At 53.0% G+C, this 17,779-nt stretch overlaps 1 protein-coding gene across 4 annotated transcripts in view; it reads right to left on the reverse strand.

The window, feature by feature from the left end:
* Positions 1–1,429: 1,429 nt before the first annotated feature.
* Positions 1,430–17,779, reverse strand: part of ABCG1 (ATP binding cassette subfamily G member 1) — a 66,292-nt gene continuing 49,942 nt past the window's right edge. For 2 of the 4 annotated variants that reach the window (XM_019745710.3, XM_019745712.3), the window contains 10 exons: positions 14,150–14,295; positions 13,743–13,866; positions 12,808–12,922; positions 10,386–10,534; positions 10,133–10,234; positions 9,079–9,247; positions 8,102–8,202; positions 7,840–7,998; positions 6,981–7,099; positions 1,430–5,843 (listed from right to left, as the gene is read on the reverse strand). In XM_019745710.3, the coding sequence (XP_019601269.3) occupies positions 5,615–5,843; positions 6,981–7,099; positions 7,840–7,998; positions 8,102–8,202; positions 9,079–9,247; positions 10,133–10,234; positions 10,386–10,534; positions 12,808–12,922; positions 13,743–13,866; positions 14,150–14,295 (1,413 nt within the window). In that variant the 3' untranslated portion in view covers positions 1,430–5,614. Of the gene's footprint in view, positions 5,844–6,980; positions 7,100–7,839; positions 7,999–8,101; positions 8,203–9,078; positions 9,248–10,132; positions 10,235–10,349; positions 10,535–12,807; positions 12,923–13,742; positions 13,867–14,149; positions 14,296–17,779 lie in introns of all 4 variants that reach the window. The other 2 variants (XM_019745709.3, XM_019745711.3) reach the window with 1 other exon arrangement.

Genomic DNA, 17,779 nt, shown 5'->3' on the forward strand with positions numbered 1-17,779 from the left:
CTATGGTCCCAAATGCCCTCCAAAGGCAGAGCCCAGACCCAACGCAGGCCCCATCCGGGCTGGTGACACAACAGCGCACTTTTGTAATCCTGTTCCTTTCTCTTCAGCCTCACATTGGTCACTGCATGGTAGAAAAGCCCCGAAGCTGTGTCCCACCCATGACAATCCCTCGCCCTGGCTGGAACGGGTGTGTGGCTTGTTTTCTCCTGTTTACCACAGGGGTCTCTAAGCCCAGCCTGCACCCAGAGCAACCACCTGTGTGACACAGGGGCGTACAGCAGGCTTCCCGGCAGGCCTCGGGCACACTCAAGGAGGCCGCAGACAGTCTGCTGAAGGAAGATTCCACGTTGGCATGTTCAGAGAGAACGTTAAAAACTGAGCAAAGGCTAAACCCTTCTGTTTTCTCAAAGATGGGAGAAAGAAATGGGCAAGGATATGCAGTACTTCTCAGAAAGTCTAGCTACACCCAGCCCGAGGGTGGGCCCAGTGCACCCTCTTCAGCTGTCTTCCCGCCCAGGAGGTGTGGGTTTAAGGACAGGGTGAAATGAGCTTGCAAGCTGAGAATGAGCATGCGATGGGGGAAGGGGAGCCCCCACTTTTTCCAGCCTCTGGTCCCAGGGAGGCCCTGATGATTGTCCCCAAGGTGTCTCCCTGATGTGAGAGGCCAAGTGTAGTGACCTTAAGTACCACGACGGAGGGAGGGCCTGCAGAGGTAGGGAGGCTCGGTGCATGCCACCCCTCTCTGCCTGTCACTTCGGAGGACTGCAGGGGCCTTCAGTGCTGTGCCTTTGCAGAGACATCTCACTGCTCTGTCCAGGTTGGGAGGGAAGCCCAGTGTGACAGCCCCGCCCTAGGCACCACTGCCCAGGCTGGGCTCAAGCTCAGGGACCTGGGAGCTGATGCAGCTCACGGGTTCAACCCCTTCTGGGTTCTGCTCACCTCAAGTGGGAGCCAAACCTCCCAGAGGTGAAGCGCCCCCCATAGCAGCTGCCTACAGAGGCCTCGGCCAAGAAAGGGGTTTCCCCGGACCTAGTGCAATGAATGAGGGGTGTTCCTGGGCTCTGCGTCACAGAGACCACTGCAGGGCGAGGGGGCTGGACAGGAAGCTCAGCGAGCCGCATGCACTCGGGGCCCCAGCATTTTTCAAGGTCATGGCCAACATTATTAACAAGGCAGCAGGAAGTGGGTGAGGCGTCTGGGAGAATGAAGGAAAACCACAAAACTCGAAGGCAGTTCAACATAAAACACGAACGTTACCGAGAGAGAAAGGTGACTGTTCACAGTTGGTGTTAAGCCAGAACACTAATAACCTGAACTCTTCCTAGATGTACAGCAAATGTGTTCAAAACACAACCTCAGAATCCATTTCACCTCGCAAAAGTCAAGCACATCATTTGGAGTTTGAAGCATTTAACAGTGAACACAAGAAAAAGCTTTATATAAAATATTTTATTAGTGGTCTTCATTTCTTAAAAGTAACTTTATATTCATATGCTCTGTACCTCCCCCCACCCCACTGGGCTGTTTTTCTTTTTTTGGTTTTACTTTTTGTCACATTCAAATTTAGCTGGCGTTGGATGGAAGCCTTAGCAAGTTTTGACTATGCTTTTGCCATCTGCACGGCAGGCCTGAAGTCAGGGCATTTTTCCTTTCCTTCTTGGAGTAAAGCATGAAAAAGGCACCACTCCACCGAGACAGGAGTGAGCTGAGCCCCCAGGCCAGCAGCCCCAGGGCCAGCTCTGGTGCCCTATGCAAGGCGGTTGAGGGGGAGAGGCAAGGGCCACCCTCCCACCTCAGCTGTGTGGTGACAGCAAGTCCAGAATGAATAGCAGCCATTAAGCTAGTATTGCATTTTATATCTAAAAAGTATTTTCATGTCCATTTGTACACTATGAACGGAGGCAATGTGGCAAAGCAAAAAAGTGGACACTTTGGGGTCAGCCTGGGGCTCGAATTCCAACTCTGCTCTTTCCTGGCCCTGGGATGGAGGACCTTCCTGCCCCTCTCCCGGCCTCTGCATCCTGCATCTCCAGAGCGAGCAGCGTGATGCAGTCATGGGTCCCCTCCTGCCTGCTGCACTGGAGGGCTGGCCTGCGGCTGAGTCCCCTCCCCTGAGACCCCAGTGCCTAGGACAGCACCAAGCACGTGGGGTGGTCAATCCACGTTTACTGAGTAAACAGACAGAGGGATTCGTAAGGCAAACAGTCAGTGCCCAGACTCTCAGGAGGAAAGATACGCGACACCTTGAAGCTCAACTTTTCCTCTTCTCAGCACAACAACCAAAGATGACTCTACCTCACGACAGGGCCTGTGCCTAACCTCCTGGCAGTACCTTTCCCAGGTGGGAAAAGGCTCTTTCCGTGGTTCTCCAGGGTGAGGCTTTACCTAAAAGCTTATGTCCCTTTTCCTGGTCCCCTTTTACCTAAAAGCTTAAGTCTCCGCCAGGTGACTTATCAGATTCCAGCATCTTCCATGTAAATCTTTACACCAGTTTTCTTCCCTTCCCGGGGGGAGAGTGTCTCACTTCACCCACAAAGGAACTTGGGGAGAATTGAATTCTCCAGCTGATATTCAGGGAGCGTAAGAGAAAGGGGGGCATGAAATGCCCTGATAGGGACAGAGGTGAGAGTCTCCCAAGCTGGGGCTGATGCTGTCATGGGAGGGGGCAGGGGTTGGAATCCCAGGGTGCCCCCTTCTCTCCGACAAGTTTCATTTGAAAGTGGAATTCTGGGCCATTTTCACCTCTGCCAACAGCTGGAGAGACCAGGCATCTTTTTAGCCAAGCTTTCATCCTTCTAAATCAAGATGCTCCATCCGAGAAGAAAGGACTATTAGAATGATTACATTCTGAAATCACTTACAAGAATTAGAATTGGGAAGCTGGCCTGTTTAAACGCTAATGTATGAGAGACAGCTGTCTACCTCTCAGACACAACTGGCTAGAAAAATAAGTCAACCAGTTGCCTGGATGTGATCTTGGGCCCTGGGAAGAAGGTGTTTTATCAAATTACCCTAAAACAAAAAGCAGAGGGCAAATATCTGGAGATCCAAACAGAGTAGCAGCATTTGAGTAAATGCTGGTAAGGGTCTCGAATGAAAACACACAAGCGGGTGGTGGCGGGGGTGTGTGGACATTTGCTGCGGATGACAGACACACTCATTCCGCATGGCTTTAGGTCCTTGCAGGAGAGTCACCCTGAGGGGCTGACAGTATACTCACTACACTCCAGGTAGCAGCCTGAAAAATAACCCGTGTTACTTTGCTCATGGGTTTTCCTTCTGAAGTCTGGCAGCCCTCACGTCCCCCAAGATCTGCCCTTTGGGGGACCTCAGTCAGCTCCTCATCTATTCAGGGATGAATATAACCTGCTAACAGTGGAAACCCAAAATGCAGGAAACACGAACCCCTACAGAAATGACTCCTTCTGAGGGCTGAGGTGTGCTTGGGAACTATGTTTTCAATCTAGAGGAATCTCACTGTTTCCTTCCGAAACTTCTGAGACCTGACACCGTGGCTCAGTGAATGAGATGAAACTGCCAGTGGAGTGGAGGGCGTGGGCCCTACTCACTGTGGCTCCTGGCGTGCTGTCCTTACTAGGGTCACAGAGCCACAGCCGACAGGAAGGGCTTACTAGGAGGGGCAGAGGTCTTTAAATACTGGCCTCGCCTCATGTAACTCTGAGGCATGATCAAGACGTCCTCGTCTTCCCAACTCTGTATTTCCCCGGGCTGTTCCCATGTGTGACGTCTTACGGGCAAATGTGTCTGGAAATTAAATGAAGACTTTTTATAAAAGCTAAGTTTGACCCTGGTTAAATAACTGAGTCTGGAAGGCAAAGCTATATTTGTGTAGGACAAGCAAACTGAAAAGTGCATTTCAATATATCTTGACTATGTTTCCTAAAAAGGATCTAAGGGTGAAAAGAGGATCGCTCAGCATTTGCACATCAAATCCATGTGTAAGTAAAAATTTAACTCTTTTTGTTCTCTGGAGAGGAAATAAGAGGTTTGGGAGCAGAACCAAGGATCTTGGAGCTGAAAATGGCCTTGAAAAATATCTAGTGCTACCATTTACAGAAGACACTGAGGGTCAGAGAGGTTCATGAATTTGCCTACAAAAATACCATCTTTCATAGGAGACCCTGATTCCAGGACAGTGACGTTCTGGAAGGGGAGAGCAATTCCATTTTCCTTCAGATGACCGTCTTTGGCCAGAACCGCTTCCCACCCTGCAGTCACACTGCCTCTGACAGCTGGCAAACACATGGATGCCCTGTTGGGATGTCAAGGCTGTTTACCCTGCAGATGCACCCCCTGTTCCTGTGCACGTGAGAGTCACTGATGTGATTACATCACTGGCAAGAAGGGGTGTCCAGTCTGCGGAGGCTATACCAACCCAGCACTGAAAAAGGGGTGCAGCTGAGGGCCGCAAGAGCTACACTGAGGGGATGGACTCCCGCGGCTCCAAGGGCACTGTTTGATGGAGCCGTGGATGCCTTGGACACACTAAGTGTCCGCAGTTTCTTGCAAAGGCCTTGGATTCTAATGAGGCCTCAGCGTCTTCCCCTGTCCTGTAGTTAGTCTTCTCCCAGCCATACCTGCAGACCCCTCAGCGTTCATACCTGGAAGGCCCTAAGCCCAGCTTTCTCAGGTTCAGCGGAGGTAGCTGATGTGAGATATGAGGAAAGGGAAATGTTTGTAAAAACTCAACGGGGTTGATCTTCTGGAATTTTCTGAGGCAAAATTAAGGTGCTCAGAGAGTTAGGGAGAAAGAAGCAATATGTATTTGGCTTAAAATAAAAAGCATGGGGAGAAATCAAAGACTTTGAAAGAATTGGCCAATTTCACCTTACAACCTTTTGTACAACTTTCTGAAATGTCTGCACGGCTTAGCACATCACACACAGTTCCAGCGTCTTCTGTCCGCCTGGAACCTGCCTTGGCAGCTTCTCCTAAGTTCTGTCTATAAATGAGGCCAGCTCAGCGATTCCGCAAAACCCCTTATACCTCTAAACAAAGTATGTTATTTACCCTGAATAATTCTCTTTAACAAGTACTAAAAAGATACAGCTTCTTAAAATGAACGAAATTCATCGACTTTTGGCTTGGAAAATGACTGCTCGTTGGAAAAAGAGACAAACCGTAGAAAGACGAAAACTATGAAAAACAACAGTCATAAGATGGAACCACTCCACCCGCTGCCTTTCTCCCCCAGGACGTCTCCTGCACAGCGGCCAGCTGAGGGGCTGCTCGTTTCCCCGTCCGGGACCAGTGCCACCTGGGTCATAAGGAAGAATTTTACCAAGGAGGCCTCTTCTCACCAGCTTTGTTGCAGTTTTAAATTCTGCCCCAGTTGTGGTATTTTTAAATTCTGCATATAAAAAAATTCCTTTCTACATCTTCTTCCTAGTTAAAGCTAGAAAGGATAATGGAGAGAAGACCCGACCCAGCTGGGCAGGGCAGTTGAACACTTGGCACCTGCAAACCAGGCGTGGTGGCTCGGGGTTGGGTCACAGTTGTCCCTTTGTCTGCAGGCACAGGCTTGCCGCCATGATTCTACAAGTTGCCCTTGGCCGCAATGTCTATTTCTCTTCTTTCCTGGGATGCAGGGGCTTTACCTCTCTGCCCGGATTTTGTACCTCAGGACAAAATAGGCGATGAGGCGCAGGGAGATGAAGAAAACACCCAGGACGACGAAGTCCAGGTAGAGCTTGGCGTTCTCCACGTCCAGCTCTCGCAGAATGGCCTCTGACTTCTGGAAGTGGCAGGTCTCGTCAATGTCACAGTGCAGGTCCTCTCGGTCGAGGCCGTAGATGGAGAGGATGACCCCTTCGAACCCATACCTGGGGAGGGAAGCGCCCCATGTGAGGAAGGCTGTGTCCCGGGTGACCAGATGCCTCCCCACGGCCCTTACCCCGCCGCTGTCTGCCGAGGGCAGAATAGCAGTCACCTTCTCCGGCTTCCCAGTTGCCTCCCTTCCTGAACGGGATGAAACACTCCCTAACCTGCCAGCATCTTCCCAACATTAACACATGCAACAGCTTCACTACGTTTTTTCCAGTTGCATTTTCTCCAGAATCTCCACCAGAAAACCATACTGACTGAATTGTAGGCATTTGTTCAGCGATGAAATGAATGGAAAGCCACTTTGGTTACGTGCGATACTACAAACTGTTTTAAAGTTGGAAATAATAAAGGGTCGGACAGGCTTCCACGCCCTGTGCAGCACTTTAATAACGGATTTCTGTGCCGTCTACCATTCAGCTCCAGCCCTACACGGTCAGAACAGAAACGCGAATTCTGAGAAGAAAAATGTGGGTTTCAGATTTCTTGGTATTGGCGCGCACACAGGTTGCTGAAACTCTGTACAGGCGCTTTGTTCCCATTCTGTTTTCCCAAACAATACCCCTGGGTCTGAACTGACATTCTAGAAAAGAAAAGCTTGTTCCCGACTTCAGATCTGTGTGTCACGTGGACCTGCTACAGCTGGGCAGAAAAGCTCTACAGATAAGCATGCCCGAGGACCAAGGGCCAAACAACCTGGGCACAGAGCACACCATCTGATGGCAAGCGCCTGTTGCAGGATACTCTTGTCCAAAGATATTCGGATGCTTACATCATGACTGGTTTTCCCCTGATTTCCTTTTATGACACGCAGAAACACGTATGAGCACTGCTTGTTTCAGAGAGGGTTGATGTGCCTAAAAGGTGGGAACGCTCCCCGCCCCCCAAGCAGTTCTCCAAAGCCCCAGAATACAGGGCCCACCGGGCTTCTTTGGGCCTGAATCACTGGTACTTATCTTCTCCTCGTGTGTGTGGTGGGGAGTGTGGGGCACACAACACCAGGGAAAGATAAAAGGCACCAGGAGTGATGACAGCATTGAGCCGACAGCCAAGACGTGGCTTTGTGAGCATCTGTACAACAGTCCCCTTCCGTCCCTCATCGTGAGGCGCCCCCCACCCCCCGACACCCGTGCTACCTGACATAGGAGATGTAGGACATCCACTGCAGGTAGGTTGGGATGGTGTCAAAACTGACGAAAAATCCTGAGAAGAGGAGGACAGGGATGGCCGTCACAGGACCCACGAAGGTTGCCACCTGGGGGGGGGGGAGCATAAAGAGAGCTTATAGTCCCACCCAGCTTCCTCCTCAGGTGGCCCCCGGACGCCATCTTCCTGGACTGCCATGTGGGCAGCTGGGAAAGGACCAGCTTTCAGGATTGATCTTACAAGGGCCAGGGTGGCACAGAGACGTGTCTGGTTTGAGTAGCAAGCAGCCTGTTTGAGGTTACCTGATTCACCACAGATCTGGCTGTTTTTAAGGAACAGCCTGGCCTGAGTCTCCCCGAAGCCACAGAGGTGCAGAAGCTGCGAAGGCATGTGAGTTTGGCCGCTTGGGGGGCGGGTGGTACCAGGCGTAGAAGGGGCACGTGCAGAGACTTGGAGTGGGGCGGCAGTGAGGGGCTCCAAGGGATGGCCAACTGGATCCCCCCTGGGTCTCCAGAACTCGGCCTCCAAGCCAGCTGCGTGACCCTGATCAAATCATGTTGCCTCTTTGGGCCTCAGTGTCCCCACCGGTAAGATGGGCTTATGCTTGGGACTCAACAAGCTATGAGGTGGAAAGCATGGAGAACAGCACCTGGCATACAGTGGGAGCCAGGTAGGGGCACCGGTGCTGTTGATGTGCCAATCCTGACCAGCCAGGACAACGCAAGTCCTGCCCTGGGGTTTGACCTGGTGAGCTGGTCTAGGAAGTTACGGCAGAAGCAGGAGGGGGCGCTGAGTGTCAGCCTTGGCAGAGAAGGCAGGCCTGCCCCGCAGTGTTTCCTGGGCTGGTACCTGCAGGGACGTAGAGGCAGCTCCGATCAGCAGGCCCAGGGACTGCGCCACCAGTGAGGTCATAGTGCCCAGCGCGGCAAACAGGACGAACCGCACGGCGTCAGACGGCTGCGACGTCATCCAGTACACGATGCTGCAGTAGGCCACCGGGAACATGATCTGGAAACACAGGGGCCGTCACCTCAGCCTGTCCCACCCGGGTCTGCAGGGTACCACGGACAATTCTTGCCCCTCTTCAACTACGCGCCCTTCACTTACGTACCTGGAAGGGGACGTCGGCCATGGTCTTGGCCAGGTAGTAGGCCTTCAGGCTGTACCAGTAATTCAGGTGTTCCCGAAGAAACACGCCCATCTCCAGGGGAACTAGGAGACAGGGAATGGAAGACGGTCAAGCAGACGTGCCCGTGTGCCCGGGCCCTGCGCAGGCTGGTACTGGGCTCTCTGTGCCCCGGCTGGCCTGTGCTGAGGCGTGCGCCTTTCCACACTTATAGTACTCGGGGTGTGGATGGAAAGGGGTGGAATGATTGACCAGCTGGGGCAATGGCCAACCATTTTAATAACATGAAGAGTCATCGAGTGGAGAACATCTATGCAGGGACTGAGCGTTATTTTAGTGACTCACGTGAGCAATTTACTGCCTAACTTATTCTCCTGGAATAACTGAAACAGTGTCATTCCTTCCCGTGGGCAAGACCTTGACAGCTGGTCTTGGAAATTCTGGGCCATTTAAAATGAGAGGCGGCACGGTGTGGACGAAGTGCTTATGCTGGAGTTCTGCTAAAGCCAAAGCTTCTCCACTCTGAGCCCAGAGGGTCCCAGAGTGTTCTACTCCGCAAACAGTCAGGACGGGCATGGAAATCCACCCAGAGTGGCATTATCCACTCACTGCTTGGCTGCACTGGGGCTGTCTCAATCATTGGACGAGGGACGCAGTAGAATTTGAGGTGACCCTGATTAGAAAACCTTTTAGAAATCTGTGTTATCTGCCTTCCACCATGCTTAAAACCCCCATTCCCCCCATCAGTGATTCATTCCTTTGGCTTGAACATGGTATGTATTTTCTTGTCTAACAGAAATTACAATAATGCCTACCTCTGTCAACAAATTGTATTTATAAAAAATAAAAACACGACACTGTGTGTTCAGAAAACCCATCTCTTGGCCAAGCCGTGACATCAGTCACAGGTTGGAGTGACAGACAATGGAGGAGGGTGGGTCTGTGGCTAGTGAGACACTCACACGTGAGCACGGTGGGCATGAGGGCCGCGAACATGAGGAACAGCATGGAGAAGAAGAGGAACCCGGAATTACTCAGGACTTTCTTGGCTTCGTTCCCAATCCCCAGGTAGAGCAGGCCGATGAGCAGGCCGATGCCGATGTGAGACGTGATCCGCAGGTGCGTCAGGACCTGGGGGGACACAGCTCTTACTCACACGCCGGGGAGTGCAGGCTCGGGCAGCGACAGAACCGGGGCCAAGGCCTCCGGAGGCAGAACTGTGCTTCACATGCCCATTCTCCTCCAGAAGGACAAAGCAACACACACACACACACACACACACACACAGCATTTTGTTGCTGTTAAAACAGAACTATTCCAAAATGGCAACCTTCAGAGGAAAGGACAAGAGACAATGGTGGGGAGGGAGACAGAGGAAGGAGAGATCAAAGGCCTACTCTTGAAGAGCTCCAGCCGGGGTTACTACAAGCCCCTCCATCTTTCAAACGCGGTCCCAGAGGCCCACAGAACACCACCCCTCCTAAGCAGGTTGTCAGGTTGTCCACACTAAACGGTGGATATTATCATGGTTCCTAACCATTCGCTACCTCCTCCCTGAAAAGCCTCAGTGCAACTTGCTGTGCCTCTCTGAGGGAGGAACACAACCTCTGGTGTCACGCTTGGCCCCATGACTGACTTTGGCCAGTGGGACGTGAGCACGAGTGACACGTTGCCACCATGAACCAGAAGTTTTAAGGGCTGCCATTTCATTCCTTTCTTGCACTTCCCCTTTGTCACGTTCTAGAAAGGCTCTGTTCCTCCATGCTGGGTCCCAGGGTGAGAAGCTGTGGGGCAGAGCCATAACACTCAGCCACCAACGCATAACAGGAGCGAGACAGGAATCTTTACTGTCATAGCCACCTGGCATTTGGGGAGTGTTTGTTACAGTAGCATCACAGAGTGAAAGCTGACAAGTGCAATGGAGGAACAACTATCTGGAAGTTCAGTCAGGACAAATAAACCAGAAAACGGCTGACAGCTTCCTTTACTACGAGAGACGATTGAGAGTAAGCTTACCGAATCCCTCATGATACTGAGAAAAGTCCGTTTGAAGAGAATGCAGAACTGGGTGAGGCAGCTGGCTGAGAAGCTGTGACAGCCTTCCATGGACGTGGAGTCCTGAGGACATACCCGAGAAGGGAGAGGAGGTCAGACTCCTAGCCTGTGACATGTTTCCGTGCAGCCAGCTGCAATGCAGCACACGGCTGTCCCGGGAGCCGGGGGTGGGCATTACCTTTCTGAGCCCCTTTAATCGTTTTGCCTGCTTTACCTCTTCAGAGGGCCGGTGCCATAGGAAGGGGTTCACCTCAGCATCCCCCCCAGGCTCTCTCCTGTAGTCGGAGTCACACATGCCCTCCCGGACGGCTCTCACCAGGCGGCCATTCTGATCCCCATACTCGCCGGACGCCACCTCCATGACTGCGTGAGACACAGATGTATGTGGTCAGCCAGGCCCCAGGACAGGCGCCCGAGATTACTAATGTGAATTGGGGGTCCCTTTCATTTCTCAACAACACAGTCATGAGTCCAGCAGGAATATTTTTGAGTGATTACAGAGGAGCTGCTGGATGATGATCATACGATCAAATCACTTAGCAGCCAATGTTCCTTCGGTTCTAAAGTGCCCAGCAAGGCCATTGCTCGCGAGCATCCCTACTGCCTTAGGCGCCCCTCCCACCCGGGTTGGATACACGCAATAGGCACTCAAGCCTCTGCATTGGAGCTGGGAGATGAGTGAATGGAGCAGCATAACTGATTGGAGAGCTAGCATTTTGCACATGGGGTCTGGCATGAGTGATGAGAGTGGTGGCAGTGCAGCGGGACCATGGAGAAAGGGGTACCCGGGGCCCCGAGGTGTGCTTGGCACCCTGGGAACATTGAGGTCGGGGACCATCAGCCCCAACTCTGAGATCCCCAGGGAGCGTCTCCTCCACTGGCCCTGGCTTGCTCCCACCGTCGCTCCTCGGCCCTGGGCGTCAGGCCTCCTCAGCACTCCAGACCCATTCCAGTCCCGCTCTGCCCACTTCTCTCCTGGTTCCACACCCCCAGGGTGACCGCGGCTCTTTCCTATCCGCCCACCTGCTCTCTCACAGTCCATCTTCCCTCTCGCTCCCCACATCCTTCCTGGCAAACCCACCGGCCCCTCACCTCAATAGTATCCTAGCTGATGCCCAGAGTCCCAGGCTTTGCTTTCAGGCAGCATGTCCCTCTGGCAAAGGTGGCTCTCTGGTCTCCCCAGGCCTGAACCGAGGGTCCAAGTCTCCCCGATCCGGTCAGAAACCAGGATACGGTGACCCCACCAGGACCTCATCACCACCAATGCCATATGAGCCCAGTCCCACCTGCTCCACTGGTCACTCACACTCGCCCCTCCAAAGGGCCACTCTGTCCTCACCTCACCTTCAGGTGACATTAAGGAAACAGAAGCCACACTCGAACCTTTCTGGGACCTGCCCGAAGTCCGATGCACCCTATTTCTCCTCCTGTCTGCCCTTCCCTCAAAGTCCTCCCCTCTTTACGGGCTTTGGACCTCACCGCCCTCCCCCGCTTGGCAGCACCCGTCCACACTTCTCTCCCCTGAATGAACATGCAACGGGAAACCCGCCACACTCACTGCCTCTCCAAGGTGCTCGAGACTGCCCTTTAAACAGAGCCCTCACCTCCCTCCAGGTCAAAGCCCACTTCTCGTAAGAGAAGCATTTCCCAGGACAGTGGCTCATGGCACACAGTTTGGGAGCTGATGTTGCAGCAAATAAGGAACCCTAGGAGATGTCTGAATGGAAAAAAACTGACCAAGAAGAGCTAATGACCAAGGAGGAGGGTGGGAGTGGGTCCAATGCTGCTTCCTGAAAATTCATGTGCACCTGGAGCCTCAGAATGGGACCCTATTTGGAAAAGGTTCTTTGCGGGTATAATTGGATGAAATTATCCTGGACTTAGGATGGGCCCCTTGAATCCAATGAATGGTGTCCTTATAAGAATACAGAGGTCACAGAGTTTAAAACCATGGGAACACAGAGGCAGAAATGGGAGTGATGGGACCACAACCCAAGGAATACTGCAGCCACCAGAAGCGGGAAGAGGCAGGCAGGACCCGCCCCTGGAGCCCTGGGAGGAAACCTGGCCCTGTCCACACTTGACTTCCTGCCTCCAGAACTGCAAGGGAATGAATTTCTGTTGTTTAGGCCGCTCAGTCTGTGGTGCTTTGTAGCAGCCACCCCAGGAAGGCAGGATGGAACAGCCAGGACGGGACCCCAAGTACAGTGGCCGAAGGGGAGAATGGGACTGGTTGGGGATGAACAACCCGGTGGTCTAGTAAACATGAAGCTTGAGAGAAAGAGAAGGCAAGAGGAACAGAGCAGGATTAGGGCGGAGCAGATCTTTCTTTTAAAAGGTTATTTCTTTTTAGAAATAACTTCCTTTAAACTGGGGCCTGACACAGCAAAATGTTAGGAAATGTTATTCCTAGCAACAGCTCCCCTGTAATAGTTCCCATTTTTATCTGAAGGAAAGACAATCTTTTTTTCTGCTCTTGAAAGTTTCACCACAGGATGTCACTTGAACCATTTGTAGATAATCAAGTAATTCCTGACTTGGGGGTTCAGGTAAAAGTGGAAAAAGCAAGAATGGAAAAAAAACAGCAACAAAAAAGCCCCTTGTTTTTCCTTCTGGCTGGTAAACGCTCTACTTACCAAAATCGGCTGGGTTGTGGTAGGTTGGGCAGTTCAGACCTAAATCCCTCAAATATGGTACAAGATTGGAGACTTTTCCCCGGTACACGCATTGTCCTTGACTAAGGACATAAAGCTGGAAAAAGCAAGGAGAGGGAAAACATCAAGCCTACCTACCTCCCTAAAGCAACAGGTGCTCTCAATCCACCCATCCTTCCACCCATCTTTCATCCATCGATCCACCCTTCCACCCATCCATCCACCCACCTACCCATCTAACCACCATCCATGCATCCATCCCTCCTTCTATCCATCTATCTAACCACCATCCATCCATCCACCCATCCCTCCATCCATCTATCCATCCATCCACTCACCTACCCGTTAATCCACCAACCACCCAATCTCTCTCTCTCTCTCTCTCTCTCTCTCTCTCTCTCTCTCTCTCTCTCTCTCTCTCTCTCTCTCTCTCTTCCCCCATTACCTCCTAAGGACTTTTAAAGTTCAAAGAGAAATCCATGATAAGTCAGGAAAACTAAAGATATCATGTGGCCAGGATTAATTTTGTTATATTGCTTTTTTCCACACTAACCGCCTACTAAGGAAAGATTTTGGAGCCATACATATTTTAACTCTTTGGGCTTTTTTTGTTTTTGCTTATAATATTAAAACCTAAAATTTATAAAACATATTACACAAATAAAATAACCTGTCATTTAATTCAATAAAACAGGTGACCCCCCCCCATTGTAACAGGGGAGGTAATGAAGCCTCAGTGTTGCCAGGGGCTCACAGGAGACCCTGTGGCCAGATGTCAGCCCAGAGAGAGGACCCTGACCAGCTCATCCTACCCCTTCCTGCCCCCACAGACCCAGCCACCTGAGTTGAAATGAAGGCAGCCCCACGAGCCAACGGGAGTCGGTTTCACCCTGGTGGACCCCGCGGGGCCTGTGTACCTGGTCGAACAGCTCAAAGAGCTTGGCGCTGGGCTGGTGGATGGTGCAGATGATGGACCGTCCTCCCTGGGCCAGTCCTTTCATCAGGGAGACCACCTGGAAACAGGAGGCGCTGTCCAGGCCACTGCAAGTCAAGGAGCACCATGAGACACTTGTGGGACCCCCAAACCACGCCCACATTCAAAGCTCACTGGGTAGGTCTATGTGCAGGCCTGAGCCCATGGCTGTCTCCCAGACTCAGACAGGGAGAGGGGCGCAAGTGAGGCTTCTGCTCTGTGACCCCGGCATAGAAGGAGAAAGAGATGGGGGAGGCAGGGCACACAGCTCCCCCTCCTGAGGCTACAGTAGGGGCCCCAGAAAAACTGCTGGCGGAGGGGGCAGGGTTTGTCCCGGCTGCGCCCGAATACCTCGTGGGCTCGTCAAAGAACATGACCGGAGGGTTGTTCACCAGCTCCAGCGCGATGGCCAGGCGCTTCCGCTGGCCGCCCGAGAGGCTTCCGGTCCGCGTGTTGGCACAAGACAGCAAGCCCAGAGCCGTCAGGATCTCCTTGACCTGGGGGGAGAGCAGAGTGGCCGTCAGGGACCTCCCCCCACACCTTGCCACCACCAGGGCCCACGTGGAAACCTGTCACCTCCCCAGCCCGGCTCCCAGACACACAGACGGACGTGCCCGTTCACCCGGAGATGAACGGATAATCAGGTTTCTGACCAGCACAAAGGGATGGCCACTGTGACGGTTAAATGAGAGAATGAATCAAAGTGCATGGCATATGTAAACATTTAATCGACGGAAGCTGCTAATGAGACAATTACTAGTGACACAGCTCCTGTAGACACATAACCACACAGGCCGGGCCTCTCGAAAGAAGGAACGGGGCCCCTTTGGCACTTGTCAATAGGAAAACAAGGTCTTTGAAGGGGCAGCAAAGCGATAAAAGTGCTTGAAGCAGCCGGTCACTCCCGCAGCGGCCCGCCGATGCCTGCCCGGGCTGCAGGCTGGCCACTGAGGTATGAACAGCCCACTGTGCACTGAGCCCTCCCTGTCTGCTTATCGATCCAGTATTGACGCAGGGGACCCAAGGTCAGCAGACTTCAGGGTAGGCTGTGGCGCCAGCTTCAGCTGCAGCGTTAAGGGTCCAGCCCAACGTCTTCTCAGTCTTCAGCCTCCCTGCCTCCAGGCCAGCCTCACCTCCCAACGGTCCTGCCAGAATTCGCCTGGCCATCATCCTGGCCCCAGGTGGCCCCTGGGCCTGTATGGGTGGACCCAGTCCAGCGGCTTCTCTGGGGAGATGAGGTCACCCAAAAGGAGAAAGAACTCACAAGAAAGAAAATTTCCATTTTGGCTCTTGAATTACTAAAGCATGGTCAGGACAAAATGTGGCTTTGGTGACAGGAAGAGCCAGGGACTGCTGCTTCATGGGCCAGGAAGCAGTAGGTCAGACAGGCCTGGGTTTGAATCCCATTCAGCCTCTCCCTTGTTGATCCCGAAACCCCACTGTACTACCTCTTCTAGAATGCGGTGCCGCTGAAGGACACCAAGCCAGGAATAAGGTCAGTGAGGTCACCCAGCAAAGGCCATCAAGGTGGGGCAGGTGGAGAGGGCTCTTCCTGGCACACTTCCTCTCCCATGCTGGTGGTTTATCTGCTGTCTTTCTCAGAATGACGAGGCTGGCAAGGTCTTCTGGAACCACAGGCCAAAGTGACAGGATGAAGAGTCACGCTGGTCATTCCAGGCCTGCTTCGGGGCCATCCACAAACATGGCACATGCCCTTTGCCTGTCTGCCTCTTGTGGCCGAGCGTCCCCTCACCCCACCTGCCCTCAACCCCCACAGACAGGATGCTGGAAGCAGACAGAGGCCAAAGGGCGGTGCCTTCCCTTTTCCTGCCCCGACTAGCTGGAGCGTTTTCTCCCGCATTCTCTCAAGAGTGACGCTCTGCAGGCTGGTTTTGCTTAAAAACTCGTCAGAGAGAACAATGTGTGGTCTGAAGATGTTGCTCCCAAGGAGGCCCCCTCCCTTGGGGTTCTCAGAGCAGAGGCTGCTTTTCTGGGAAACAAGGAAGCACATTCCTCTCTGGCCAGAATAGTCCTTCCTATTGTGTTGCCACGCATGGAGTTGCAGGGAAATGAGTCAGGGCAAGCGATGGGCTGTCTTGCCATTGAAACAATCACACAATCCTGCTGCTGGATTATTGGAGGAGGTGGGACCCTCACAAGGCTGAGGAGCAGGAGGATGGGTAGGCCGGCCCAGGCTGGGCGCTTCCGGTGAGAGATGTGTGCAGGAACCAAGCACACCTGTCAGCCCTGCAGGGGGGCTCACTGCCTTGTTCAATTTGGCAGCAGTTGGATCTGAAGAGCAGTTCAAGGCTCTCATTCCCTTGGACAATTCAGCCACATAGTCCGGGAAGATCCTGACCGAGTGGAGGTAAACCCAGCGGACAATATCACGAGGCTGTCTTCTGGTCTGTGTCTTACAGGCCAGATGTGTGGAGGATCCGCCCTTGCAGGAGACACCTCCGTTCCCTACCAAGAAGGCCATCTCGCAGCTGTCACTTCTGCTCAAGCAGGCAGGGCGGGTTACCGTGGCTCCCATCAAGAACCGACCCAACGGGAAATCACCAAGCAGCTATCCCGCTGGGGCTGGAAGCTGCCTCTGAAGGTCACAATGTGACAGACATAGCGCAGGAGGCAAAAGGGGTTGCTGGCTGCGCTCCAGCTGAGAAGCGCTCACTTGTCCTCCCAGCCCTTCAGCAAAGTTACTGTCCCCAGGCCCCTCTTCCCACATGGAAAGGCTGGTCCGTGTGGGTCATGCTGCCGGGAAGTCCCAAGCAGCCCACTTACTCATGGATCACGCCTGTTCTGTGCAGCTCAGAGATAGTAAAGACATCATCTCACTCAGTGTCATGCTGCTCTGGAGGCCGGTGGGGCCTGGCCTTCCATCCCTTGTTACAGACAGAGGAAGCCCAGAGCGCTGGAGGCAGTGGCCCGTGGTTACCCAGTGTGTCTTGGGAGGCCAGGGCTGAAGGGGGTCCCCTTGTGGGCTTGGTCCCCCTTCACGACAGGCCGTCTCCGTGTGAGCAAGCTCCTCTGACCTAACTCATGTGCTCACCCCACCCCCACTCCTGTGCGGTGTGATTCCTGAATATAAACAGAAACGGGTCCTCTCTCTTCCCGCTCCCGCTGTCCCTGCTTCCCCACTGTGAGTCTGAGGTGCCCGTTCTGAAACGAGCAGTGGTCCTACAGGACTCTCTGCTGTCAGCCTATGATGTAAAGTCACAGCCCAGCCCTCCACCTTCATAAAGGGATAGAAATGTGTGTGCTTCCCACGTTTTCTACTTCTCTGCTTTCGGGCTATTTTATTCCTTTCAGTCTCAGGATAGAAGAGCTCCACGTGAACCGGCAGCAACATGGTTCACTCGTCACAGAAATCGGGCTCTCCCGCCTACACTGTGTCGTTAACCCTCCCTTCCCCCGGTTCACGGGCTGAACCCTAAGAGTTGTGGGGTGTGTGCTGGGGCAAGGGGAGGAGGACCCTGAAGATACCAGCATTTCTTTCCATACCCAGGTGGTTTACATTTACGTCACAGTAACTGATGTGGGACAGGAGAGGGGACAAGCATACGTCAGATTGCTATTCGTATTTCCTTAGCACGTTTAACTGTATCCTGTCAATCATTCCATTTTTCACCAATCCATGAAGGGCCGCGTTGCCCCATTGGTGCTAACCCTGCAGACCCTGCCTTCCCGCGGCTGGACGGTGGCTCTCCAACAGTCTTAGGAAACAAGATAGTATTATGTGAGGGAACATCACCAAATTCTGTGCTCACATGAACATCCCACGAGCACTCGTGGTGGAGAGCAGGGAAGCTGGGTTTCCATCAGACAGTGTGTAACAGGAGCCAGCCCTCCCTGCACTGAGCGGGGTTTTCTGGTGCTCCCCGCTCCCTGGGATCGTAGGGAAATGAAAAAAGTGACGAAAAGGACTAGAAGGAGGTCTCAATCACCCGAGAAACGTGTTTATTTTATCTTTTCAAAGGC

Source organism: Rhinolophus sinicus, chromosome 17 (genome assembly GCF_057876585.1).
Source record: "Rhinolophus sinicus isolate RSI-liver-muscle chromosome 17, RSI-T2T, whole genome shotgun sequence".
Lineage (NCBI taxonomy): Eukaryota > Metazoa > Chordata > Mammalia > Chiroptera > Rhinolophidae > Rhinolophus > Rhinolophus sinicus.